Source organism: Accipiter gentilis, chromosome 16, assembly GCF_929443795.1.
Source record: "Accipiter gentilis chromosome 16, bAccGen1.1, whole genome shotgun sequence".
NCBI lineage: Eukaryota > Metazoa > Chordata > Aves > Accipitriformes > Accipitridae > Astur > Astur gentilis.
In genome coordinates, this window is record NC_064895.1 from 30,645,873 (window position 1) to 30,673,829 (window position 27,957).

General features: G+C 65.0%; 2 protein-coding genes across 8 annotated transcripts in view; both read left to right on the plus strand.

The window, feature by feature from the left end:
- Positions 1-6,006, plus strand: part of DTNB (dystrobrevin beta) — a 213,018-nt gene extending 207,012 nt beyond the window's left edge. For all 6 annotated transcript variants that reach the window (XM_049818389.1, XM_049818391.1, XM_049818392.1 and 3 more), the window contains one exon: positions 1,161-6,006. The gene's annotated coding sequence lies outside the window, so the exon portion shown is untranslated. The remainder of the gene's footprint in view (positions 1-1,160) is intronic.
- Positions 6,007-18,428: 12,422 nt separating this feature from the next.
- Positions 18,429-27,957, plus strand: part of DNMT3A (DNA methyltransferase 3 alpha) — a 44,134-nt gene continuing 34,605 nt past the window's right edge. For both annotated transcript variants that reach the window (XM_049818379.1, XM_049818380.1), the window contains exons 1-2: positions 18,429-18,537; positions 25,199-25,433. In XM_049818379.1, coding sequence (XP_049674336.1) covers positions 25,365-25,433 — 69 coding nt within the window. In that variant the 5' untranslated portion in view covers positions 18,429-18,537; positions 25,199-25,364. The remainder of the gene's footprint in view (positions 18,538-25,198; positions 25,434-27,957) is intronic.

Consider the following 27,957-nt stretch of genomic DNA (forward strand, 5'->3'; position numbering starts at 1 on the left):
CCAGATGAATTAGTCATGATGGATCTGAAACACAATTTTGCATGATAAAACCACCACAGTTGTCCTCTAAAGGTAATTTGCAAAGGAGGAAAAAGAGGCTTTGCCCTTTCTGCCTCCCTGCCATTTTAGTGGTGGATAGAGATAACCTGAAAGTGGCTTGAGAGTTTTTCTGATAGTTTTTACATTAGAAATTCAAGTCCTGCCTCATCTGGGAAACAATCTGGTAACTCAAGAAGGAGTGAAATTATACCATTAGAAGAGGAAGCCAGCAATGGGGAGCTGTTTATACTGCTGTGTGTGGCTTTTTCTTAATGTCCCTTTAACTCTAATGGCTTTGGAGGAAAGGATGGCTTTGACCCCGGTCACCCCTTAGCCACTGATCTGGAGATGAGAAGCTCCCTGTTCCCTGAGAAGCCCAGCAGTGCCTCCAACACCACCAAGGACCGGCGCTGATGAGCGCTAAATTAGACACAACTGAAAAAATAAGAGAGAGAAACTACTTTCAGGTTTCTTTATCCTACAGAAAGAATGAAGACATGTCAGTGAAAGAAAAAAATCCTTTAAACTGCGGTAGCTCAAGTTCCTCGCATTCCCGTTTGCAGTGCCAGAACCTGTGATGGGTCCTCCTGAGCCATCCTGGTGGTGGTGGTGGTGCTGGTGTCCAGCCAAGCCACAGCTCTGGCTGCCCACCGATGGCAGAGGGGGCTGGGATGGGCAGCATCGTCAGGGGCTTTCTGTTAACAGATCTTGGCTGTTCTGGGGGGAAAATGCCCAGCACCAACCTCACCTTGGTTTGCAAAGTCAACCATGTCAGCTCACGGGCCCTCGCTCGCGGGACCTGGGGACCTGCCACGGCACCACGGTCCCGGTGTCGGTGACTCAAGAGCTCCTGTTTCCTCTGTCCCGGGTTGTCGGGTCCAAGGTGAGGAGCTCTGGGGTCAGCAGGACGCTTGACGCGTGGTGGGTGCCACGCGTTCGGTCTGCTCCGAGCTTGCCCAGGATGTCCCCAGAGATGCGCAGCCCCAACCAGAGGGTTCAGCAGAGGAGCTTGGCTCCTGCCCTGCGACCGCGGGAGCTGATCTCCAAACCCATGCAGGGTCAGGCCAGAGCTCTGCTCTCTGCAGATGCTGACGGCACATTGTGTGTTTCTGATGATGCAGGCATGGAGGGTTACGCTTACAATTGAGAGACGTCTCCCCATCCTTTGGAAGAGGCGCATTTCAGCCGATACATTCACCATCGTGCAACTGTGACCGATCTCAACCACCTGCTGATGAAAGCGGCTTTCTCTGAACCACCTGGAGGGCTTTCCCCGTGGGCACTTGCCTCTTAGGTCATTGCATGTACTATTTTCCTCCATGTGTTTACTAACGGTAATCAGACAATGCCCCATCAAACTCAGCAATTTATGGGAGGTTTAAAAAAAAACAAAAACCAAAAGGAAAGGAAAGCTAATACTCCCTGCTCCTGCTAAGCGTACTGATATTTTTTGATTTCCTCCCAAATGGTGTCATCATCGCGTCACACACTGGTTATTTCCTCTTGACTTCTGCCCCTCGATATGCATGAAAAAATGGGTGTAGAGCCTCCTGGATCCCTTGCGTGTGACACGAAGGGGATTCTGCCTTCAAAAAACCCACCTTCTCCAAACACCACGCTGTCTGTCAGTGTCTGGTTGCCATCGTGTGTGATGTCGCGTGTCATCCTGGGAGTAAATGGCAGGGCACGTCACGGGTGGAGGGCTGCACAACCAGAGGAGCAGCAGCAGCAGCAGCAGCGGGCCTGCCTCCCGGCGTTCCTGGCTCTGCTTCTCTTCAGACTGTTAAAAAATTTCCCTTCATAAGCAAGGAATTCAGGGACGACCATTGCTAGGCTTAGCTTAGCATCTCTGCATTCATTTTCAGGCGTCGAGTTCGGTTTTGTTTAAAATTAAGAGAAATAACCCAAGTTGTGTAGTCTGAGGCTGGCAGCTCACCACTCTCTTATCCTTGCTAGGCTTTTCTTCCATAGCTGCTTAGAAAACATTGTAATCAGTTCCAATCACTGGTGATTTTTTTTTTTTCTTGGTGCTTAGGAATGTTATTTTTAGTGGAAGGAGCTGAGTGCCCTAATGCATCTATAAATATTTATCAAGGGTGATGAATGGAAAGGAGTGATAAACCCTGAAACCAGCCCTCAGCTTTTCTTCCTGTCTGAACCGATACATGGCCTCAGTTCTCGGTGGAAAGTGCTCGCTGGGTACCTACAGCCCTTGGGGAGAGAGAAAATAAACGTACGTGGTGGCCACAGACTTAGTTGAATATAAATATTGTGAATGAGCTGTCAAGAAGGAAAGGAAAGTGATGATAACCTGGTGCAGCATGTTAGCTTTAGCCTGCCAAACAGAGTGCGCTCGCGGGGATGGGGAAGGTTTTGTGTGCGTTTTCGGCTGAATTTGCTGAATTAGGACCTGCAGCAGCTTTGGCTGCAGCTACGGGCGGATTCAAGCACTGAAAATAGGAATGTTTTGCTGATGGCCATGCTCGGGGACCTGCTGGGGTGGTGAAGGCTGTCGGCAGCGGGAGGTGTTACGGCTGCACAGGCACCGGGGTCTTCCTCCTGCTGACCAGAGGTGCGAGCGTCAGGGGAGTTTGCATCGTGCTGGTGGGATCTCCTGGCACCTTGTGCGGGCGAGAGGCTGGGAGCTCCCGGCCGAGCTCCGCCGAGTCCAGCGTCAGGGACTGGGTGTCTGCACCGGCAGCAGTGCCGGAGGAGTGGGGCTGCGCCACGGGGCAGCCCGGGGCGGTGATGGGAGAGCCCGTGGCAATGTGTGAGATGGTGGGATGGAAGTCGTCACCTCCTTAGAGGTGCCGGGGCCCAAAACGTGGCACAGACTGGAAGGAAGGGACGAAGACACGTCTCCCATAGCCGTCAGGGAAGCACAAAGCCTGGATCACAGGGGAGCCTCACGTTTGCTGCTTTTTTCCTGTTATTACTCACCCTGTGACTTTCCCTTCTCACTTTTGCTACCACGATTGCCAGGAGGCAAAAAAACCTCCTGCCGCAGCTGCCACCTCGGCCGTGAGCATCTCGCTGAGCCTGCGGTCCGGCCCCAGCCAGAGGAGGTGCAGGTGGCACCGCCGGGACCTGCCACCACCGGCCACCACCGTTCCGGCTGGCCAGGCGCTCGGAGGGGAGACGCTGGGGAGAACCCCCCGCTGCCAGGGCTCTTGAAGCCAGCACTGCCGGTCGCAGGGAGGGTGACAGCCAGGGGAGCGGGGGCATCTGGGCTTTGTTCAGAAAACCTGGTGGGATCAGTGGGGGTTTGTACAGATGCAGTGGGGATACCGTCTGTGTGTGTTAAATGTGACCCTGCGTGCCATGGCTCTGCAGTGCCTCGCCCATGATGCCATTTATTGTAGCCAGTAAAGCATTTTACCTATAATACTTTATATTATTGCAAGGCTGGGGCTGCAGGTTGGTGCTGGCTGTTGCCGTGCTGGCTGCTGCCGGGAGGACGGTGTTCGCCCAGCAAGCCGCTGCTGGAGCAGGAGGAATCTGTGCCCCCCCAGTCTAAAGGGTCCTGGAAGGCCCACGGTCCTGTGGGCATGGCTCCAGTAATGTGCACCCTGCAGCCAGCAGGAGCGACCGGGGGTGATGGAGAGTGAGGGCAGCTGCTAGCCAGGTCCAGGCATTGGATCACCAAGGCCTGAGCTTAATTGCACCTGTCCTTGTCGGCCTGCTGCTGATAGCTTCCCTCCGCCATCACTCAGAGGTGACGGGAACGATGCCATAGGGTCCCCCCAGCCTTTCCCTGCGGTGCATGCTGATGCCGAGGAGAGCATGGTTAGCTGGCTTGGCAGCACTCCGGGCAGGCTGTCATGACATGTCACTCAACGGTGTCATTTAGGGAGGTCACCTCTGGTCCCCAGACCCTGTTGGTGAAGCCCAGCTGGCGCGGTCGGTCCCAGTGCCCTGGGATCTGCCCTCATGGCGCCGCTGCCCCCAGCACCAGTCTGGAACTGGGGTAGGCAGCGTGGGCTCAAAGCAGGGCTTGGGGCACAGACTGGTCCAGTAGAGCCCGGGAAGCACCGGGACAAGCGCGGATGCTGGGGTCTGAGCTGTGCCATGGCCATCAGCAGGGGTTCCTGCGCCGGACAGGATGCATGGAATCATTTTGCACCCCAGTAACACCAGGCACCTCCACCGGTGACATGCTGGGACATTGTGTAGGGGAAAAACCACCCAGCACCCCAGCTTGCTTATGGTTAACTTTGAAGCCTGCTTACAAACTATTGTTTGCCTTTGGAATAATCGCCTTAAACCCTCCAGGAGGAACAGTTCAGGCCAGGCTTTAATATATATCCCCAGGCTGTGTCCTGCATTACTGCACCCCAGCTCCAGCATGTGTGGGTTCCCGGAGCCAGTGGCACCATGCCGGAGGGACCGGCCGCTCACCTGAGTCCGTGCTCAGCGCCCAGGATGCAACGTCCCGGAGGCTGCCAGGGAAATCTGCTCCGCAGCACCAGAGAGCTCCCGGGGTCGGAGCCCGGCATGTGTGCACATGTGCGGGTGTGCACGCGTGCATGGGTGTGTGGGGGTGCACGTGTGCGGGTGTGCACATGTGTGCCTGTGTGTGTGGGTGCACGGGTGCCTGCATGCACTGCAGGCAGCGTGTCGCGTGCCGGTGCTGCTCTCAGGAGATCTGCTGGGTCCGAGCGTGTCTGCCGGTGCCTCCCTGCCCATCCCTGCTGCCCAGCATCTGCCCGCACGCCTGAGGCTGCCGGTAAAAATATAAATAACCACAGATATGGTTCTTTGCTCTATTTGGGGCTTTATTTTATGCAATTGGATGGTCATTTTTCGTCAGGATCCAGGAATGGGAGTCGCTAGCAGAGAGCGGGACCGGATCCGGAGCCCAGGGAGGACGGCAGGGCCCCGCGCGGAGCCCAGCCGGGCACGGTGCTGCCGGAGCCGGGCAGGTGCAGAGCAGGCAGAGCAGGCCGGCCACGGGCCATGGTGTTGGGAGTTGCTGCTGAATCCTGGGGACAGTGTGTTGAGATGGGCTGTAAGGGAATAGTTGCTGATTGCTCTCCGGTGACTTTCTGTGCTGTAATACCCTCGCCAATACTGACCAAACCGCCTGCGATCGTCCCGGCACCTGCAAAACTGCTGGGAACAGCACTGCTCCCTCACCCGGGTCGCCCTGGTTTTCGTGGGAGACGGCTCTGCTCCCAGAGAATGGCCGGTCCCCAGCACAGACCCAGTGCCTCAGCAGTGATGGGACGGCATGCCAGTGCTGCGGCATAGCCACAGCGGCTGTAATTAAGCCCCTCTTTAATTCCCATTTGGGCTGAGCACAGGCTGGGGCAGAGCCATGGGGCTCGCGGTGCCTTCTCCTGCCGGGCAGAGCCGGCCAGCAGCACACATCAAATTCGGATTGCAAGGAAACTTTGCAATTTCCCTAGGGCAAAACCCACCTGAACAAAAAAGAAAAATGCCACCTAAAAATGTTTTCTTATGGGACCGTTACCTAGACAGAGCCATGTCCCTGCACTGGCATCCCCAGCCAATGCCCCGGTGCTGGGGGTTAATGCCAGGAGAGGGAAACCCCCAGTTTTCACAGGGTAGGGAATAGGGACGGGCGCCCTGCAGTATGTCCCACACCCGGCTGGTCTGTCGGCAATGTGCCAAAGGAAGGCGGTGGCTTTGGCCACTCATGCCATCCCTTGGCACAGGCGTGCTCAGAGCCTCCCCAAGCCCTGGCCGTGCCCGCGCAGTTGGGGTGTCCCTGGCAGCAGAGCCCGGCAGTCAGGGGGTCGGGGACCATGCCAAGCTTGGTGCTGTTCCCTATTCCTGGCACCGCGTGAGTGCGGCCGCAAGCACGGGTGAGTGCGGGAGCGTCCCTGGGAGCGGTTGGCAAACCTGCGCTGGAGCCAATGCTGTAAGTGTGGGGAATGTCTCTAACAGAAACCTGTAAACTGGAAGCCATGTTCTGTCATCTGCCAAATATTTAATAAATTCATCTCATCCCTAAGGGGTGTCTTGTCCCTTCACCATGTGAAAAAAGCAGAGATGTTCGTGAAAAAGAAAAGGTTTTCAATAGGAAACGACTGCTCCAAAGCAGCACACAGTATGAGAGCAGCTGCCGGCACTTCGCTGTGGGTTCGTACGGAGCAGCAGAGCCAGAGGATTACCCGCATTTGTCATGGCTGCAGGTCACTGGAAGCAGACAGAGCTGCCTGTGTTCGGGGCCGTGGCGCCCGCCGCATCTGTGCCATCGGCACGGCGCCGACACCCCGGCATGGCTGCCTCCTCCCTGCCAGATGTTCCCCCCCACTGCAAACCCTGCACCAGCAAGCACATCTGGTGGTGGCAGAAAGGGCGAGGGCCAGGCTCAGAGGGCGGGCAGGCACCGGGATGGGAGCATCCGCACCGGAGCCCCCATCCCCTCCCAACGCAGCGTTAGAAACTGTACTGGGGGAGCTGGGGTTTGCGGTACCAGGTGCCTGCCCCCCCGGTAAAGGCCCCTGCAATGGTGGGGCCGTTGTCGCCACTGGTCCCCCCGGACACAGAGCCACTGATGGAGGGGATCTTGTGCCCCATCCAGCCCCGGTGCGCTGGGTTGGCGGTGGCTTGCAGCCGTCACTGGTTCTGCCATGGGGACCAGTTCCCACACCGCCAGACTCGGTGGAGATGCTTCACGCCCATGCCTGGACCCTCCTGCGACCGCTGCGGGGGGATGCCCCAGCTCCCGCAGACCCCCGGCAGAGCCACTGGCGGCAGAGGCCAGGCTCCACTCATGCAGAGGAAACCTTAGCCCCAGGAATCTGCGGTTTTGCGGGCACAGATGCATCCCCTCCGCTTCTCGGCCCCAATTTGGCACGGCGCTGCCCGGCTCCAGGCGCTTATTTGTGTAAGGGATTAGGCACCTTGGTGGGAAAGACACAGACCCTTCCCGTAGCCGGGGGGGCTGCCGGGTATCTGGGGCAGCTTCATGCTCCTCTCAACCCAGTGCGAGGTGAAATTGGGAGCGAGAAACCCCCCGACAGCTCAGCCCGGCTTCGCAGGAGCAGAGACCGAGCGCATGGCCAGCTCTGCTGCCACAGCACCGGCACGCTGCTGGGCTCTGTCTGGGGGCAGCTGCCTGTCCTCGGCGCGGGCACCATCCCTGGCAGGGGTTCTGCCCGGCCATGGCCACCACCAGGGACCTGGCATTTGCCGAGTGCAGCAGAGGGGCTGGCACGGGCGTTACCGGCACTCTCGGGCTCTGCTCCCCATCCTGCATCCCCCGGCCAAGTGTGTGCCCAGGGAGGGAGCAGTGGGTGCTGCATCCCCCGACCCAATCAGTAGTGCCTAGGACCACCTGCGGACGGAGATGGTTTGTGATCCCAGTGCCACTGTGTCCCCTCTGCTGTCCCCCAGCCCCCCCCCCAACTGTTCCCTCCCACCCTGCACTGGGGGGATGTGGGGGCAGCACCCCTCTAAATATAGCTATTGTCCTTAAAAGCCATATTTAACTGTCCATCACCACCCCCCTGCTTATGGGGGAGGATTTTTTGCCTCAATCCCCAGCTCCCCCCTTCTCCCATGCAGCCCCCACAGAGGAGGGTCCCCACAGCGGGGACACTGCTCTCTCCTCCCCAGGATCGGTCCCGCTCCCTGCTGCACCCTGTGTCTCTCCCTCCCCTCCTTGGCACCCGCAGACACCCAGAAGCTGCCTGGAGCCCGCCAGGCCCAGGGCCCCATTGGGGGTTCCCCGGGGACCCCACGCGCCGGCCCACACAGGGACAGTGGGTGGAGAGGCCGGTGGACAGCCGTGAGTGTTGTGTCCATCACCAGACCGTGCTCGCAGCCCACCGCCTCCCACTCAAAGGGACCGACCCCAGCCCGGGGAGTCCACACTGCTGCGCTGAGCCCTGCCTGCACGGTGGCCGCCGGCAGGCACGGGGAGCCGAAGCCCTGGGCCTGGCACAAGGGCTGCGTCGGCTGCTGCTCACCCGTGGGTGCGACCACACTCGCCTGCACAGTGTCTGTGCACTGCCCGTGTGTGCACACACCGTGTGTGCATGCACACTCGCCCATGCTTTCAGGCCTGTACGCACTCGTGGCATGCTCTCGCACGCTCCTGCGCCCCACGTGCACGTGTGGGCAGGGTCCCCACAGGGTCGTGCATGCCCATGCACACATGTGTGTGTCTGCATGCACACCCATATACACGTGCGGGCATTGAGACAAGCTTGTGCAGAAGCGCCTGTGCTCTTGCACACGCACAGAGCACCGTGCTCGGTGCCGGTTCCCCCGTGCTGCGTGTCCCCTCCTGTCCCCGATGTCCACCCTGTCCTGCCCACCCACCGCGTTGGTCCTTCCCCAATGCTGCCGGCGGCTGCCTTGGTGCCAGGCAGGAGGGGACCCAGCCGCGGGTGCCATGGGGCAGCACCCAGGTCCCGGCAGCAGCCGGTGGGATCTCCGTGTGCACTGAGCTGCTCCACAGCACGGCCGTGACACAACGTCCCCAAGGGTGAGGAGGGTCCCCCACCTGCCTGCGCCCCTTCCCAAGGGGGATGTGGGTGCTGTGTGTCAGCTGGGTGCTGTGCCGAGGGGGACATGACTGCTGCTCATGGACACAGGACCTGTTTGCAGGCTGCAGCCGAGGCGCCTGTCCAGGGCACCTATATCCCTGCCTCGCTGTTTATTCTACAGGTGATAACATTTTCACACCTCGTTAGTGCCGTATTTGAACCCAATTACCCCCAGCCCCAGGAGGGGGATCAGCTCCTGCTCAGCATGGGGCAGCAGACGGCCTCAGCCCATCGGAGACTCTAGGGTCTCTGTGCGCCCCAAGGAGACTCCAGGGACCCCATGTGCCCCAGGGAGATCCCAGGGACCCCGTGAGCCCCACAGTTGGGCTCAGACCTGGGTGCCCCTCACCAGGCTTCCCCCAGCCAGCACCAGGAAAGGTGCCAACCCACCGCCTGCGGTGCCCACCTCGCTGCCACGTTCCAGTGCTGCGGCCCCCAGCCGGCAATGGCCACGCGTGCTGGACGGTGCTCGCAAGCACCCAACACCTTGGAGCGTGTAAGGCTAGGACTGGGGTCCATGCACCCATGCCCACCCCCATGATCCCCTCTGGGGCCTGCTCAGGGGGTACGGCAGCAGGGCATGCAATGCTCTCTGCTGCATCCCCCTCCTTCCCTTCACACCCACAGCACGGGGTGGGCAGGGGGTCCCATGGGTGCCAGAGATGGGGGCCGCTGCCCCAGTTTGGGGGGGCAGGGTCGGTCATGGCCCCGTGTCCGTGCAGTTTAGACACCTGCAGCCCCCTCCCTGGGGCAGCCCCCAGCATGGCCCCCCCCGGGATGTGGGGCACTGCTAAGGGGCACCCGGCCTGCCCCCACACAGGGTCGGGGGCCTCCATGTCAGTGCCTGACCCCGGGGCCGGGGCTGCTCCTCGTTTGCACCATTTAACAGCCACCCTGGGCGGCATCAGCTGCCCCGGCTCCATCCATCACCAGGGAACTGATTCCTCCGCTCCGCTACAAGCTGTTGGTGTGACCTGTGCCTTTCCTCCCCTGCCCTCCTCCTCCTCCCTATCCCGCACACTCACCCATGATTTATGGAACAGGAAGGGGAGCGCCAAGCGTGGTTATCGGTGGCCAAACACTATGCCGGGGCAGGACACGGAGGGTGCGGCCGCGGGTGCCGGGGACCCCGGCACGGTGCCTGCCCCGGGGCTCCGTGGGGGGCTGCCAGTCCCTCCCCAGTGCTACCAGTGCTCCCACAGCCCCGGCAGCCCCTGCACCCCAGCTCCCCCTGCCCCTCGCCTGCTGCCCTGCCCCGGCAGGGGCTGTGGCATGCCGGGGGGTGTCACAAGCCCCGGTGGCACTCCAGGACACAGCGCGGGGATGCGGCCCCACTGCAGCCTCGTGGGAGATCTCTGAGCCCCTTCCAGCATCATTCTCCCACAGGCACAACATCAGGTTAGGGACGTCCAGGCAAGGGGCTGGGGCACGCGGGGTCCATCCTGGCCACCCCCTGCCACGCTTTGGGATGCCGGGACCATCGGCCATTTCTGCAGGCTTGTGCGGAAATTCGGCGGCAATTACATAACGAGGAGCCATCGGTCCTGAAAACAAGGTCAGGCGGGAAGACGGCGGTGGTGGGGGGAGCGGGAAGGACCGGCCGGCGGCTGCTCTCCCTCCCCAGGCTGCGGCAGTGGGAGCAGCGCTGTGGGAGCCACGCGCTGGGAATGGCACTGGGACATGGCACAGCGTGCCGGCCCTGCTCAGCAACGCGAGTGCTGAGAGCACGGGGGTCCCTCAAGCCATGCTGCATCACACCTGCATCCCCACATCTGCTGTGGGGCCAGAGCCATGGGGTGGGCCCCAACCCCGGAGTGCGGCTCTCAGGATTTGCTTAGTCTGAGGGTGCTCGGACCCGGACAGAGGGACTCTGGAACAGAGCAAATACCCCCCACTGCAGAGGCGGGGGGACCTGTGGGGCACACTCAGCGACAGGAGCCACCCCGAGCACAGCGGTGGCCGGGCCGGGCCAGTGGCATCGCCAGGGAGCAGGGGGCAAATGTGGGGCCCCACTGCAGCAGCTCTGCCTCTGCCCAGGGGATGCCTTCCCACCGGCAGTGCCGCTGCTGCCCCCATTGCATCACCCCCATGCAGCCCATCGGAGCCTGCGGTGAGCACTGCCGGGGCGGTGTGCCGTGCTCCTCATGCCCCATGTCCCCGGGGACTGGCAAAGGTGCCCGTGAGAGAGATCCTCCCCACGCCGGCAGGGCCGCACGCCAGCCCGGCACGCTGTGCACCCGCCTGGCACGCCATGCCGCTGCCCGGCGCGTGACGCAGGTTCCCCCCGCACCGAGGCAGGATCAGCTGCTGCTCCCTCCGCGGCAGCGCTGACTAACTAGCTGACCGTGTGTCACCGGCTTAATTTGGCGCCTGCCCTCTTGGCAAGATTAATTAATCCAATCCCCGCGCCCAAGCCCCCAGAGGGAGCTGCCTTCCAAATTGGCAACCGTCACCGGGACACGCTGCTGCAGCTCCTCTCGGTGACGAGGCCGAGCTGCCAGGGGAGGGCGGCTGCTTGGCACAGGGGGACCCCAGGGACCCCCACCTCTGCCAAGGGCTGCAGGATGGGCGGCCAGCGCCCTGCGCAGTGGCAGGAGGACGCTGAGTCCAGCAAGCAATGCTTCCAGCCATAACAAGCCCGGCAGGCAGAGGAGCAGGCAGAGGGTCAGAGACCGGCTGGTGCCTGGTGCTGCACCATCCGTGGGACAGGAGATTTACAGCCGGTCGGAAACGCCTTGCCGGCAGCTGCTGCCCTCCTCCAGCTGCCCTGACCTCCCTGTCACGCAGAGATTTAAGCCAGGGATAATTGCACCTATTAGCCAAAACGAAGCTGCCGGTGGAGGATCGGCTGCCAGAGGAGCTGGCAGGGCAGGAGAGTGGGCAGGCGGGCAAGTGGCACACTGCGCTCCCCGGCACAGCCACAGCTGCCGGCTGAGCCCCCACAGAGAGGTGCAGCAGGGACCATGGCGGGTGCCGCAGCCTGCTCTGGGAAATGGCAAGCCGGCTGGAAAGGCCCAATGCGAGCAGCCAAGCAGCTCCAAGGGATGCGGGCACTTCTCAGCACGGCAAGGGACACAGCCCAGGCCAGCTGTCCCGGCCGCAGGGCTCCCTGGGTATTCGAAGGGTCTTTGGGGTTTGCAGAAACTCCCTGGAGATGCAAAGCATGGAGGGGACAGGAGTTGCCAGCTCCCCCAGTGACAAGGACCATGGAACAGGATGGCCACATTGGAGCATGGAGACACCAAGACCTGGCAGGGGAAGATGGATGACCCGTAGCCATCCTCTACCTCGTCCCCTGCTGAGCCTGCCACCAGCCCCTCGCCAGAGCAGAAGAGCTCACCGGCTGCGTCTCCCCTGCCAGCGGCATTACCCAGGGATGGTCCTGCATCTCTGCCAGGATTTCGCTCGTTCCCCATATGCTTAAATTCCCTTTACTGTCCCCTTCACTGCTGCCCAGAGCCATCCCTTGAGTTTCCAGCATCCCTGATCAATATTCTGTCCAGCTTTCACAGCTCCTCACTTAACTCAGCCACCCCCAGCCAGTGCCACCGTCCAGCCTCCCTCTCCCACCGGCAAACACCGCTTCCCCTCCGGTGAGCACCACCGCCGGCTGCCCCGGCACTAAAACCACCTTCCTCCCCACCGGTGAACCCGCTGCTTTTTGGTGACCAAGCAGCCCTGGGGAAGGTGCCCAGGTTCAGTCTGCGCAGGTGGTTGAGAGCCAGCCGGTCCCTCGGTGAGCGGGAGCTGCCCATCCCCGGTGTCCCACGCTCAGCCCCGGCCATTTCCTTCTTCCCAGCAGTCGTCGTCGGCTTCCTCCTGCCGGGCGCAGCACGAGAGCGGTGATAACAGGATGTGCGTGCCACGGCCCTGCCACGAGAGATGGCACGCTCAGGTGCTTGTCACCAGAGCTTTCCCATCGCTGAAAGCAAGGATCGGCAAATACCGAAACAGTGGCAGGGCTGGTTTGGTGATGCCCTGCCAGAGAGGAGCATTGGCATGTGGCACCGGCACACGGCACCTGGCCAGCATGGCAGGCATTGCCATGGCAGAGTCCAACGTGGGGCTCTTGATGGAGGTGCAAACCCTTCCCCGGCACGGCAGGGTAATGTGGGGAGTGATACTGGGAGCAATGGGGACAATGGGGGGAATAGTGCCAGAAGCAATGGGGATAATTCCAGGAGCAATGGGGATAATGGGGGGGTTTATGCCGGGAGCAATGGGGGATAATGTCAGGAGCAAAGGGGACAATGGAGCAATGGAGGGGACAACACCAGGAGCACTGGGGGACAACAGAGTGGGGACACTTGGGGTGCTCTGGCATGGCTCATGTGGGAGCCCACCTTACAGCCCTACCCACCCCATGCCCCTCGCCGGTGAATGGGAAGTGGAGGCAAGATGCAGCAATGCTCTTCCTATCAACTTTTCCTTTTCAGTGGGGGTTTCAAAGCAGAAGGGGGAAAAAAATGTCCTGGTTTTGGAGACAGTAATGTTTTCCATCCTGAAAGCTGTCAGCAAGAGCAGACACAAGGACGAAACCTCCTGACAGGCGAGAGGAGAGGCGCAGGAAGCGCCGTGATGAGAAGCATCCCAACACCCCTGCCAGACAGCCAGCCGGGGGAGCGACCCTGCATCACCTGCAGCCCAGATGCCCGGGCTCTCCCCAGCTCTGCACCCACCGCGGCAGGAACCTCAGGGAAAGCACGGATAATGGTCTGGCAGGAGAAACCTGCCCATCCCTTCCCTCTGCCCCAGCCAGGAGCGCAGCTCCGGCGTGTTTCTAGCAATAAACGCTGGCATAAGCAGCACCATGGCCTCTGCTCAGCCAGAGGAAAAGCCAGGCTCAGTGCAAAGCCTGACCCAGCACAAACCCTGACCTAGCAGCAGGTTTAAAGAGCCCCAGCTGGTCACTGGGCAGTTGTTCTTCAAGGAAAGAAGTCAAAAATACAAACCTGAGCAGGTTGTTAATTGATCATTTAAATGAAGCTGCCCTGAAACGTGGTGGGACGGCTCTGCCTGGACAGCAGGTGCAGGAGAGCCAGTGCCATGGTGCAGCTGGTGCCACACACCGCCCCACACGTGGTGCTTCCCACCCCGGCTCTGCCGTGCCCATCCCCTGTCGGTCCCTGCAGCTGCTCCCCGGGGAGCGGGACTGTGCCGGGACTTCACCCAGGGATGTCCCCGGCCAGGGATCCCCGTGGGGCAGCACCCGGCTGCTGAGACGGGGCCGTGGGCTGCTCCGGCGGGAGGGAGCAGTGCTGGACCCTCACCGCTCCCGGGCGCTGCTGTGAACCCACCCACAGCCATACCCACCTGCAGGCATACCCACATGCACCCACGTGCAGATATATGTACCTCCAGCTATACCTACATGCAGATATTCCCACATGGAGCTATGCCTGTGTATACTTGTACCTAGGTGCAGCTATACCTACTTGCACATATACCTATATCAAGCTCTACAGAGGTGCAGATATACCTATGTGCAGCCATATCTACATATAGATATACCTATGGGCAGACATACTCACTTGCAGATGTGCCTATGCATCAAGCTCTACTTATGTGCAGATACACATGGAGCCATACCTATGTGATGCTATACCGGCATGGAGCCATACCTACATGCAGCTATTGCTACATGCAGGTATACCTACACGGAGCCATTCCTACCGGCAGCTATCCCCTGTGCAATGATGCACCTACCCACAGCTCAACCTGCTGTGCCGGCACTGCGGCAGGGCTCTGTGGCTGAGCCGCCCATGCTCCGTGCCGTAGGCAACGTTGCCTGTTCGAGCAGCGCAGGCAGCGTGCGCTGCATGGGAGCGGTGCGTGCCCAGGCTGCTGCCGGGCTGGCTGCCAGCCAGCACCGCGGGCACAGTCACCTGAAGTGCTGTGGCACAAGGTGTGGGGACCCATGGGTGTGCCAGGGTGCCAGCATGGCTGTGGCCAGGGCGCGAGGGCAGCTGTGCCAAGCAGCACTGCAATTAGGCTGGGGCTTTGGGACATGGAAAAAAATTCCCGCAGCGTGGCAGGTTCCCCTGGAGCCGGGAGCGGGAGCACACATGCAGCAGCCGCAACAAACCCAAGCAGGCTGCTAAAGCCGGCATCACCAATGCCCCAAGAGTCAGCTGGGAAAGCCCTGCCAGCCCTGGCACAGCCCGTGCCACAGCCGAGGGGAACAGTCGAGGATGGGATGCAGGGGGGCACGGCTGGGGTCAGCCTGCCTGAGTTCAGCTGCAGGCACGCAGTTACTGCAGCTCTGCCGCCGGTGCCAGCATCCCGAAATAGCAGCTGGCGCGGTGCAGCTGGGGAGAGCCGTCTTGCGCTGCACCAGGGCGCACGGTGGCTCAGGGCACTGGGACGCGGCTACTCCATCTGGGGGAACGAAGGCTCTGCGGCTCGACACGGCAGCATGCCGGAGGAGACCTGCCGAGAGGGAGTGACAGCAGCTGCCGTCACCACGGCACATGCTGCTCCAGGAAGATCACCACGGGATAGCAGGGCAGCCTGGGCCACATTAAGCAACTGGAGAAATGGGTTTTGCTGGGGCCAAGCTGCAGCAGCATTCACTGGGAGCGCAGCAAGGCTCTTCGCCTGCATCCTGGCGTCGTGGGCAGCCAGGGTGCTGGGGTTTAATCAGCCAAAGATAAAGTCCTGGCACACCCCTGGAGCCAAGGCTCAGCCAGCTGGGCTCACCGTGCCAGCAAGTAGGGGCTGCTCGCCCCGGGGATCCCACACGCCATGCCGCTGCCAGGCCCGGCTATGTCGGCACAACAGGGAGCTGGGGCATATCCCTCATCTCACGTGCTTGGGCAACGACACGCCACTGCTCGCTGCACCAAAGCCTTGCTCTGGAAGCATCGCAGGGCGATTCCCAATGCAGCGCCAGGGCTGTGCCATCGCAGACGCAGCCATCGGTGGCCGGCACTGCTGCCAGCCCTGTATAGTTTGGTGGGGTCAAGCCCAGCGAGCGAGCAGATGCTGGCTCAAATGCACATGCTGCGTCTGCTGCTGCAGGCACCGCGGGTGCTGCCGCCGGCTGTGCAAAGGGAGGTACCAGCAGAAGCAGGCAGCCTGTCAGCCTTTGCCGTGGCTCTGGGCCAGCGGGCACCTGCCCTTTTCCAGCCTGGAACACCAGCACCTACTGAAGGTCTCCCGCAAGAGACCCATGGGAGCGGGAGGGAGGGAGGGTGGGAGCAGCCTTCCCCTGCAGCAGTGAAGAAGATGGTCTATTAAGTCAGGGGAATGCAACATTAATTATTATTATTAATTAATGTCTTATTTTACAGTGCCCCCATGTGCACTAGGCGCCTTCCAGCACTGAAGGCAAGCCGGGGCCCCTGCCTTGAAAGGTTCCTCTCAGGGCTGCCGCCCGGCACAGCACAACACGGCACCACAGCACGGCCGGGGGCAGGAGTGGGGCTGCCAAAACACGGCTGGGTGCTGCTGAGCCCCTCCGTGCCCATGCTGGGGGCTGTGGATGCCAGCCTGGGACCCCAGGCACTCATCCGGGCGGTGCTGTGATGCTCCCTGGGGCAGGCTGGCCCCCTCTGGGGTCACTCTGTCCACAGCACCCACTGGTGCCCGTTTTGGCGTGCGGCCCTGGTCAAGCACAGGCTTTGGCGGTGCAGCCCGCGCCCAGTGCGTGCAGTGTCGGGGGTGGCAGCGCGAGCATCCCTGAGTGCCCATTGCGGCTGGGGGGACCCAGCAACCCCCCTCCAGCTCTCCATGGCCCCCCAGGTCCCCCCTTCTCCAGCGCAACACTGGCACATGGCTATTCTGGGGTCTCCAATGCTCCTCGTAGTCCCGACCTCCGGGTGCTTCCCCACCAGCACAGAGCAGGGCCTGTCTCCCCTCCATGACTGCTGCCAGCCGGTGGGTTGGTCCCAGCAGTGCCCAGGTCTCCAGTCCCTCCCCAGCACCCATGGCACCACCAGTGCCACAGGAACCTGTATCAGCCACCGGGGAAGCCACAGGTGTGTTTACAAATCACGAGACTCAAAGACATCCTAACTGCCAAGCCCTTTGATCCATCGTCTGCTTTCCAAGCCTTCGTGATGCGTCCGTGTCCATCATCAGGCTTTGAGCCTCTCAAGGAACTGCCTCACAAACGCCTCACAGGGGAAGGTGCCCGAGGATGCTCCGGTCCCCGCTCAGCCCTGGCATCCCTCCAGCAGCCTCTGGCTGGGAGAGAAACAGTGGGGTCTCCATCCAGTCCCCCGCCCCAGCATGGGGCTGGCATGGGGTGCTGGAGCACAGGGCAGGGGTGCCCAGCGAGCAGAAGCTCCCAGAGACATCCCGGCAGTGCCTCCTGCGAGTCAGGGCTTGTTGGCACCGGGGGACTGGGGGGACACGGCTGGCACGAGCGTGGGGAGAAGGGCTGGAGCAAGGCATGGGGCCAGGGGGTACCCCGGGCTGGGCAGAGGGATGTGGGACCAGCCCTGCGGGGGGTCACCACGGGAGGGTGCAGCGAGGGTCCCTGCCTGGAGCACTGTCAGGCAGTCCCCGTGGCTGAGCACAGCAGCATGCACAGTGCAAACCATAGGGCAGGTCCCCACGGCGTGGCACGGCACGGCTCAGCACTGCAAGGCACGTGCCTCAGCACCACATGGCTCTCAGCTGAGCACTGCGGCACACAGCTGGCGTGGCTTGGCACAGCAGGGCGTGACTTGGCACTGCACAACTCCACTCGGTGCTGCATGGCACAGCTCACCAGTGCCCAGTGTGGCTTGCTTTGGCATGGCGCTGCACAGCTCGGCATGGTTCTCAACTGCGGGCACAGCTCAGCACGGCATGGCTTGGCACGGCACGGCTCAGCGTGACAGTGTGCAGCTCGGCACAGGTAGATGCCACACCACGTGGCACAGCTCAGCATGGCTCAGACCTGCACCGCATGGTGCTACACTGCAGAATTTGGCTGTGCACGGCTCAACGTGGCTTAGCCCTGCATGGCACGGCTCAACACTGCACTGCGTGGCACAGCACTGCATGGCCCTGCTTGGCTTGGCACTGCATAGTACTGTGTGGCTTGACCCCGTATGGCAGTGTGTGGCACTGCTTGGCATGGCACTGCTCCAGTCGACACGGCCCTGCACGGCCCGATGCGGCGTGACACCACTTGGCTCGGCAGCAGTCTTTATAGCGTGCCGTTGTCCAGCCCGGCTCAGCTTGGCACACGTGGCTCAGTGCTGCACAGTCTGGCACTGCATGGCACAGCTTGGCATGGCACAGCCTGGCGCTCCTCGGCCGGGCACGGCACCACTCGGCATTGGGCTGGCACTGCTCGGACCTCCCCAGCACCGCCCCGCACGGTTCAGCGATGCCGGGCTCAGCCCGGCTCCGGGTGGCTTTGGCCCGGCATTGCACGGGACTGCCGGGCCTGGCTCAGCTTGGCCCACCCCCCCCCCTTCCTCAGCCCAGCACGACATGGCACGGCTCAGTTTGGCTTGGCTTGGCCTGGTCCAGCGTGGGTTGGCAAGCCGTGGCCTGGCCTGGCACGGTGCCGCGTGGCCAGCGTTGGCTCGGCCCAGCCTGGCTCGGCTCGGCTCGGCTTGGCACTGTGTCACCCAGCCTGGCTCGGCTCGGCTCGGCCCAGGCCAGCCCAGCTTGGCTCGACGCGGCACGCAGCCCGTGACTACGCTTGGCTCGGCTCGCTCTGGCTTGGCACGGCACGGCACGGGCCCGGCCCATCCCAGTGACATCCCCCCCCTCCCCCCCGGCACAGCCCGACCCCGACGCTGCCCCCGCGGCCGATTTCATCCCGTCCCGTCCCGGGCCCGCTCTGGACTGCGCTCGGCGCGGCCCGGCGGGCGCTAGGACCGCGCGGCGGGCGGGCGGCGGGCGGCGCGGCTCGGTGCTGCAGTGGAGGCGGCGGCGCTGCGGGAGGAGGCCTCGCCGGGCAGCGCAGCGGCGGCGGCGGCTCGGCACGGCTCGGCACGGCTCGGCACGGCGCGCCGGGCCCGCACCGGCCCAGGTAACGGCCCCGCGGCGGCGCGGACGCGGCGTGGCCCCCGCGGACCCCCGGGACGGGGCGGGCAGCCCCCGACTCCCGCCGACTCTTCCCCCCCACCCCCCCCCCCCCCCCGCCCCGAGCCTTCCCCTCCGCCTCGGCTCGGTTCGGCAACACTCGGCTCCGTTCGGCTCGGCTCGGTTCGGCCCGCGGAGCCCGGCGGGCGGCCCGCACCACCCTCCCCCCCCCCCCCGCCGACACCCCCGCCCCGGTGTGTGTCCGTCTGCGTCCGTCTGTCCGCGTCCCGGCCCGGGGGCGTCGCGGCGGCGGGGGCTGCGGCGGGGCCGAGCCGGGCCGGGCCGGGCCGGGGGGCGCAACGCCGAGCAGGAAAACATGGCAGCGGCCGGGCCGCCACCCGCCGGGCCGGGCCCGCCTCGCCGCTGCCCCCCCCGCCCCGCTCCTCCGCTCCCGGCCCGGCCCGGCCCCGCTCGGCGGGCGGGGGTGGCGGGCGGCGCGGCCCGGCCCGGCCCGGCCCCCGCGGCGCCGCCGTGTCCTTGAGCGCCGCGCCGGGCGGCTGAAGGGCAGCGCGGGGCCCCGGCCCGATCCCCGCTGCGGGGCCGCCCCGGGGGGGGGTGTCACCGCCGGTGGGGGGGTCGTCGTCCGCTTCCCCCCACCCCACCCCCCCCAGGGCCGGTCCCGTCGCGCCTGGCAGGGGAGACCCCCGGGGCGAGACACCCCCCACCCCCCCCCCCCCCCCCGACGCCGGGGCTGCTGGGGGCCGGAGAGCCGGGGGGACACCCCGGCCCTCCCGACCCGCTGCGGGGTCGGTGCCCGCAGCCCCCCGGCCCGGCCCGGCCCGGCGCTGCCCTCCCGTGGGCAGCAGCAGAGTTCGCCCCGGGGGGCTGGGGGGGGCGGGGGGAACGGACTAGCTGGCACCTGCCAAAAGTTTGATTTTCTTTTTTTTTTTTTTTTGTACCCCAAAAAATGCGTGTGTGTGTGTCTGTCCCCCACCACCACAGGGAGCCAGAAGAGCAGCAGCCCCGGGCGGGGAGGGGGCGGCGCGGGGCAGAGGCCTGGCGGGGCGCTCGGTGCTGCCTGCCCGCTGCCTGCCCGCTCTCCGGCTCCTCCGGCCCTGGCAGGGCCACGGCCCAGCCGCCCGCTCGCTTCCCCCTTTCCTCTGTCTTTTATTTTTTCTCTCCACCCCTCCTCCTCGTTTTCGGGTGTTCGTGTGTGCGAACCTGTGGGCAAATGAAATTTTCCTCTTCGCTCAGTTCCTCTTTCTTTATTTCTTCCCTTTGTGTGACGTAGACGGTGTCACCACGGGATTGGCGTTCGGTGCTTGCATTGCTGCACCGAGTGCGCGGTGGCAGGAGCCGGCCGTGACGGTGGGTGCCCACATCCTGCCTGGCTGTGCCGGGGGGCTGCCCCTCGTCCGCCCGGACGGGGAGACCCGGACCAGCCCGGAGCAAACCCCTCGAAGCCGGCGGCTGCGGGGAGCCGGAGGGGAGAGGATGTTGTCGTACCCGGCGGCTGCTCCCGGCAGCTCCCGCGCCTGCACTGGCCTTTTCGTGCTGAGTCAGCTCGAAACTTCCTAGCGGGAGCCTCTTTTCGTGACACGCAGCGCCCGCCGCCTCTCGAGGAAAGGCGGGATGCTGGTGCCCGTGCCGGTCGCCGGCTGGCGAGGCTGCGGCCCAGGCATTCCCCCGGCTGCCTGCGTGACCGCCGAGCTGCCGAGCACAGGCGACGACTGTGCCTGAAATCCGGTGGCGGCCGCTGCTTCGCCACTGGGGCTGCCACGGAGCCGCCGTGCCGGGGTGGCTGCTCAGGGACCTTCAGGTGGTGGTTTTCGTACGGGTATTTTTAGGACCGCACATCTGCGCGTCCCTGCCCGACGCCTTCCCACAGGCTCTGCCTGCGCCGTGGCCTGCCTGCCTCAGGCAGGCTGGGCCATAAGCGAGCGTGCGGTGCCCTGCGGCACCCAGAGGGCAAAGCGTGTGGGCTTGCCAGGTAACCGCCGGCACGTGTGTGCGTGTGCCCAGGACATGCGTGTGCCAGGTGCACACGTGTCACAGCGGCTTCGGCTCCGTGGGAGGAGCCGGCGGTGTTTGTGCGTGAGGTTTCGTGGGGTCGGAGATGTTGTCTGCTCTCTGGTTTGCTGCAGGAACCCACTCGCCCTCGAGGCCGTGCATTGGTTTGGGTTTTTAACGCCAGCTGAACCGACCTGCAGAGTGGGACTCCCACCGATGCCACCGTCGTGGCATGGGGCAGCGGCACATGGGGCCGCACCAGGGCAAACTCGCCTAACCCAGCAGCCGGGGCCAGAAGGGGCATCGGGCCGAGCCGCCGTCCCGCTTCCGCACCGCGCTCCCGCCGCGGGGCTCGGCACGCGCGGGAACGCGCTGCCGCCGGTTGGGCCTGTTCCTGCGGTTAACCGCCCTTCCCAGTTCAAAGCCCGTACCTGATTGCCAGTTTGAATCGCCCCGGCTCAGCTCCCAGCCCTGCTCCGCTGCCAGCTGGAGGGTTTCTGTGGTGCCCGGGGCTCTGCCCACAGCGGCACTTGCTCACCGTAATCACATCATCTCTCGGCCTTTTTTTTCCCCAAGAAGCTGAGCATGTCAAGCTCCTCGGCTCTCTGCGGCGAGGCGTTCCCGGAGCTCTGGGAGTTCGCCCGTAGCTCCTTTATGAACCCCGCTGGGTTTTCACTGTCCCGCCTACAAAAGAGCACCGTGTCCCGGTGCTGGGGTGTCCCGTGCATGTGACCGTCCCATCCCATCCCACGGGCAGTTTCATCTGACCCTGGCCCTTGCTAGTGCTTACGCTTTGCAGGGTCTGTCTCTCTTTGGGGCAGCAGCCTGTGTTTCGGTTTGGTCGTGGTGTGGCTTAGCAGCGCAGGGCAGCGCATCGCTCCTGGGGGTGCAGTATCGTGCAGTGCATCGCTCCCCGGGGTGCAGCATGGGGCTGGTTCCGTCGTGCCAACCAACCTGGGGTCCCCCCTCCACGCCGCATCTATTTTTGGGAGCAGAGGGTGCCCGCCGGTGCCTCGTTCCTTCAAAACCCCCGCGGGAGCCGGCAGCAGTTCCCAGGCGGCTGCAGCGAGGGCAGGAGCTGCTGCACGTGTGGCCGGGCGGGCGGCTGCTTCCCTGCCCACCACGTGCACCCCCGAGCAGCGTGGCCAAATATTTTGCTCGTAAGTTATAATTACGGGGGATGAGGTCAACGCTTTGCCCGCGACGGTGGTTTCGGCGCAACCATCTGTCGGAGGCGATCGCAGGGGAGCTGCTGCCGCTTGGCTAAATTTTGGGCCCTGGGGGACACCCACCACCCTGTCCCCGGTTGCCCCTGCCAGCAGCACCCACGCCGTGGGGGGGCTGTTGGTGGGGGGGAGCGCCCTACCGTGAGTCAGGGGTGGGGGGCGCAGGGGGTGGGGGGTGACTCACGGCCGCGGCTCCCGTCCCCTCTGAGTCAATCCTGAACTTCTTCCCCGGCGCTGGGGGGGAGGAGGAGGAGGAGGAGGAGCAGGAGCGCGGCTGCCCGGGGGTGGCGGTGACTCAAAGTGACAACAACAATAATAATACGCTGCGGCACTTGTCACAGGAGAGGCGTTTGGATGGGGTCCCTCGTGCGTCCCCACTGCCTTTGGCCGCGGGGACGCACGAGGGACCCCCTCCAAACCTGGTGGGTGTCACCGCGCCGGGGGATGCTGCACGCAGGGTCACGTTAGGACAGGACGGGGGGACTGCGGTGAAGGTGTCACCCGCCACCGGCACGGGGGGCTGTCGGGGACCCTGCTCGCCGTCACCTAAAATGGCTGTTTGGGTTTCTGCGGGTTCCCGGCTGCGGCACGGCAACGGTGGGCGCTGGCGAGGTCCCTAAATATAAAAAAGGCGGGTTTTTTTTTTTGGGGGGGGGGGTGTTTTTTTTTTTTTTGTCAATGCCGCGTGTCTCATCCATCCATCGCAGGTAACCTACTTTGAAACGCCTCTGCCGCGCGGCGAGCGTGACTCGCCGGGGCCCTGCCGTGCGGGAGCGGCACGGCGCGGGTTGGGGCTGCCGGTTCCCCCGCTTACCGTCAGCCGTAAGGTCAGCCCGAGCAGTTAAATAGGGAGGCAGGAGAGAGCGCAGCGAGTCCCTCCCCGCGCCTCGGCGGCGAACGAGGGTCTGTCCCCCCCCACCGCCGCCAAGCCACCGCATCGGCGAGGGGATGCCCCGGCGCTGCAGGAGGAGGGTCTTGGCGGCCTAGCGCGGGGGCACGGTGCCGCAGCCCCCCGTCCCGTCCCGCTGCGGTGGGCGAGCCTCAACCGGGTAAGAGCGTGGGGGAGTGGGACCGGTGCCGGGGGCCGTGGCAATACCCGCACGTACCCTCCCGGCGGGGCCACGCTCACCCCGCGGGGCCGGCGGTGGGGCTGGGGGAGCGGGAGGCAGCTGGTGCCGCCGGCTTCTCCCCGTCTTTGTTCGGCGGCCGCCGGCCCGGGGCTGCCGCGGGGTTTGTACGCAGCCCAACTATTTTTAGTGCGTTTGGAGACCATGTTTGCTGGAAGCGAATCAAAGCCCGCGAGCTGGCCCTTCGGCAGCGCCAAGCGGGGTGGCTCACGGCCGTGCGCTCCCCGGGCACCGGCGATGCCGGGGGTGGGGGAGGTGGCTCACCCACCCCCCCGGGGCTGCCGGAGGGACCCCAGTGTGGTGGGGCCAGCCTGGGGGGCTGGGGGCTGCCGAGCCATTTTCTAGGGCTGCAGGGACGTTGAGGCAGGCACCGGCAGCAGCACTGCAGGGCAGTGCAGGCAGGGACATGCCGGGCTCACCTGGGGACACCAGCACCCTCTTTTGGGCACGGGGGGGGGGGGGGGGGGGCGCCAGGGTGTCTGGGGTGCCCCTGCCGCGGAGGTGCCTGGGTGCAGCCGGGGTGTCCCCGGGCGCTTCCCAGCGGCACGTGTCCTCCTGTGCCTGCAGCTGGGACTTTGCTGAGGCACAGCACGGTGGGAGCAGAGCTGGGGGTGGGGGGGGTGGGGGGGGCACGGGCAGAGCCAGGGCCTCTGCCAGCCCCTGGCCCCGCAAGCAGCACCCCGGGGAGGCAGCTCGCAGGGAGGGACACGGGGCAGAGATGGCACAACGGGCTGTGCCGAACGGCATGCTGTGCCAAACGGTGTGCCGAGCTGTGCCGAACGGTGTGCCGTGGTGCTGGCGGCACAGCAGCTGCCAGAGGGGTGCCTGAAGCGGTGCCCTGTGGGTGCTGGGGGTGCTCAGTGCCAGTCCCGGCCCCTCACTGAGGGGCACCGTGGTGCCCCTGGTGCTAGTGCGGGGCAGAGGTCGGCAGTGGTGGGGGCCAAGCCTGCCAGGCTGGGGGCAAAGGGGTTCCGCAGGGATCAGGCACAGGCCCTGCACGGTAGAGGGCTGGTGGGGACGGTGCCCTGGGATGGGGCCAGGGACGGGACCTCTCCCAGGGGCTCCCCGAGCTGGCAAAGGAGACAGACGGGGAAGCCCTTTCCCGGCTCCCACTAGCTGGCACGGGGCTGTGCATAGTGGGGGAGGGGGGCAGACTGCACCCCCAGCCCGCACCCCATGTCCCCATCCTGCTTGCTGCACCCCCAGCCCACACCCCCAGGTCCCATCCTGCACCCAGCACCCCCAGCCCGCATCCTGCACCCCAGCCCGCACCCCACGCCACCATCCCACCCCCCCCGCCTGCACCCCCTGCCCGCATCCCACCCCTGCCAGAGGGGCCGTGCTGGGGCAGGGGGGGAGAGCTGGGGCAGGGACGGTCGAGCTCCCACCCATCTCCCACCCTCTGGCCCCGTGCCCAGCACCCTGAACCCCCCCAGGGTCCTCATGCATGAGGCGGTGCTGCTGCGGGGGCAGGGGAGGCTGCAGCCCTGGCGGGGTCCAGCCCCCCCCCAACCCGCCCCCAACCCCCCCCAGCCCCGCAGGCAGCCCCCCGCTGCAGGCAGCCGTGGGGACGGGAGGAACGTGTCAGGTTTTGAGTTTCTGTTCCTAGCAGCAGCGGCCCTGCCCGCCCGGCAGCCCCCCACCCCGCCGGCTGGGAACGGGCTGCGGCTGGAAAGCTCTAGAAACAAATTGCAGCTCCGGTGCCAAAGGCAACAGCAGCCTCGGCCATGGCTAATGCAGGCAGCGTTTGCCATAGCAACAGGTGCTGGGGCTGACGCCTCCTCCGCAGCCCCTGCCTGCACCCCGCACCCCACGGAACGCACCCCGCACCCCGCAACCTGCACCCCGCAACCTGCACCCCGCACTGCGCACCCTGCAAAGTGCACCCCGCACCCCACGCTCTACCCCGCACACTCTGCACCCAGCAGAATGCGCCCCACCCTGTGCACCGCGCACCCCGCGCTGTGCACCCCGCGCTGTGCACCCCGCGCTGTGCAACACGCACCCTGCACCCCACGCTGCACGCCGTGCACCCCGCACCACACCGTGCCCCGTGCACCCAGCACCGCTCCGCCAGCACTGTGCACCTTGTGCCGTGCACCCTGCGCCAAGCACCCCGCAGCCGGCGCGGGCCGGGGCTCCGCCACCTGCCAGAGGCGATGCCGGGGACAACGGCCTGGCCCAGCCCGGCTGAGTCAAGGTTGTGGCTTGTTAATAATTGCCGGGGGCAGGGGCGCGGTGCGGCGGGCAGGGGGCAGCAGGGCTGGCGCTCCCCCCTCACCCCGGCCCTCTCTGCTTCCCGCAGGGGCAGGAGGATCCAGGCAGGCGGCAGGACGCAGGGGCTGGCCGCTGCGGCGGGCAACGGCTCCCGGACCCCCTCCTCAGCGCAGAGAGCCGGAGCGCGGTGGCAGCGGGGTCCGCTTTGGTGCTGAAGAGGCGACGGTCCCAGGCGCCTGCCCTCGCTCCCCACCATGCCGTCCAGCGGGACCCTCGACGCCAGCAGCCCCGCTCCGAACCGAGAGGCGCTTGACACGCACAAGGTAGGGTCCCGCCGCGGCTCTGCCGGCTCTCGGCAGGCGGGGGGCTGCTGGGGGGGCCCTGCTCGCGCTGCGGCTGTCCCCATCACTGGGCTTGGCGCTGCTCCTGCCGGTGCCAGGGCAGCGGTGGGCTCCAGGGGGTCCAGTTCATTCCTGGCCAACACTGGCTTGGCAGGTGTGCGGGAAAAGGGGGTGCAGGGTTGCCACCGCTGTGTGCTGGCCCCGCTACCCCCCTCGCTGCAGTGGGGAGCGTGGTGCCGGGCGGGGGGAGCCCTGAGCTGCAGCCGGGATTAGCGAGGATTGAGCTATTCCTGGCGGTGGGGGAGCGCGGGGAGGGGACGGGGAAGCGGAGTCCTGCCGTCACCTCCCGGCGGCAGCCAGGGCCGGGGCAAGCCCAGCTGCGGGGAGGGGGCTGCCGCAATGGCAGAGAGCACAGGATCGGGGGGGCATCCCCAAGGCTGGGGGCTGCCCCGGCTCTGGGGCTGGGTTGGTGGCGATGGGGTGCGTGGTGGGTATGTGTCCTGGGCTGTGGGGCAGCGGGAAGGGGACACGGGGCGTGCATCAAGAGGTGGCCCCATAGCCTCACCACTGCTGGGCTCAAGCCTTCGTGCCAGTCCTGCTCCCCCCACATGGGGGTCCCGCCTGCTGCGGGGGCTCAGGGGTCCCTGCACCTCCTCCTGCCTCCCCATGTGCAATGCTCGGGCTCAGGCAGGACCCCCTTCCGTGCCGAATGGCACCTGGTGCACGCTCACCTTCTCATCGCTGCACCGTGTGAGGGGCTCGTGGCCCCAGCAGATGGACCCCCATCCCCAGTACGTGTCCCCCCTGCCTCCCCAGCCAAAGAGCGGCTCTGCAGGGAGGGCTGTGCCCCAAACCACCCTGCCTGCTGTGGGACAGAGCGGGGCTGAGCGGGGGCCAGGCGGTGGGGCTGGGGGTGCAACGTGGATGTAGGGCAGGGCAGGCGAGGGGCTGTGCTGGTTTTGGGGAGGCCTGAGCCAGGGCGGGTGGCAAGCTCTGACCGCATCCTCGGTGCTCCCTGACGTCCTCACCGCACAAGGACATGCTGGACCGGTGCGGCTGCTCCCAGTGCCGGCAAAGGCATTGCTCTTCCCGTGGAGAGGAGAAGCGTATCGGCGGGTGCAGGGGCAGGGCCTGCCCTGGTCAAGGCGTGGGGACCGGGGCTGGCAGCCAGCTGGACGCTGTCCCACTGCGGGCAGCGCAGGGTCGGGGTCATCTGAGTTCCTCTGGGCTGGCTCAGCCGTGGCAGCTGCGCCATGCCTCCTGCGCTGGTGCTCCCTGTCCTCTGGCCATCGCTCCTGGCTGCAGGAGGGGCTGATCCCCGTGTCCGCTGGGAAGGGCCCGGCATGTTCTTGGTATGGCTGGCGGGTATGAGTAAACCTGGGGTCGGTCGGTTGGTCTCGTGCTTTCCCCCATGGCGGGTTATGCCGGAGCGTGTGCATGCAGCCGAGCCCACCTGCGTGGGTCATGGCACCGGGAGTATGAGTGAGGCAGCAGGGCAGCCCTCAGGAGGTGGACGCGGCAGCCCACCCTGTGTTTTGGTGTTGTTCTGGAGGTGCATGGCAGAGCCGACTTGGAGAGCGGGGCGCAGGGCCACGGTGCCAGGGGGACCGCCTGGAAGAGCCATGGGAGAAACCAGTGCCTGTGGTGCAGCTCTGCTCACCCTCGAAAGCAGAACCGGTGCCGGTGCCGGTCCCTGCGGTGCCAGCGACCCACGTGGGCTGGCAGCGAGCACGCTGTGAGTGCGCCTGTCTGAGCGCTGTCCTGGCCTGACCCCGCCAGGACGCGGCATCATCTCCCCCGCGGCCACACGCGGAGGTCACCTCTGCCGAAGGGACGCGCGCTGCCTGCAGGGCCAGGAGGACGAGGCCATCCCCTGATGCCCATGGCACTGTGGGTCGCGACAGTGCCGGCTGCTTTCGGCACAGACCCGGTGAGGCTGAGCTCCAGCTCCCGTGCAAGGTGGGGGGTGTCTGTGCACCCACCTTCTCCCACCCCACCAGGCTGGTTTCCCCCCACTACCAAGGGCTCCCTGCTTCCGCCCCGCTGCCAGCCCGGCACAGCCGGGAGCTGGGACCCGGTGCAGCAGCTGCGGAGCCAGCACTGCGTCATGCAGCAGCTCTCCTCCTCGGCGGTGGTTTCCCTCTGGGTTGTTGCTTGGCAGCGGCGCAGGAGCACGGCGCAGGAGCGCGGTGCATCGGGGACGCGCCATGCAGCCCCGCGCCTGGCCGAGCCCTGGGGAGAAGGGGAGCGGGGTGATGTATGGGGAGATGACTCAGCTCCGAGCTGGCTGCAGGCAGCGAGGGGCTGCGGCACCGGCACCCCTGCACCGGGCTGGGGGGAGCAGATCCCCCTCGCAGCCCTTTGCACCAGCCTTGCTCGCGCCTGGGCTGCATCCCTGCTTCTCAGGCACTTGCCCCACTTTTGGGGTGCCAGCCGCGTCCTGGGGGGTCCCTGCAGCCCCGGTGCTGTCCCAGGCTTCACGTTCCCCAGCTCGGTGCTGCGGACA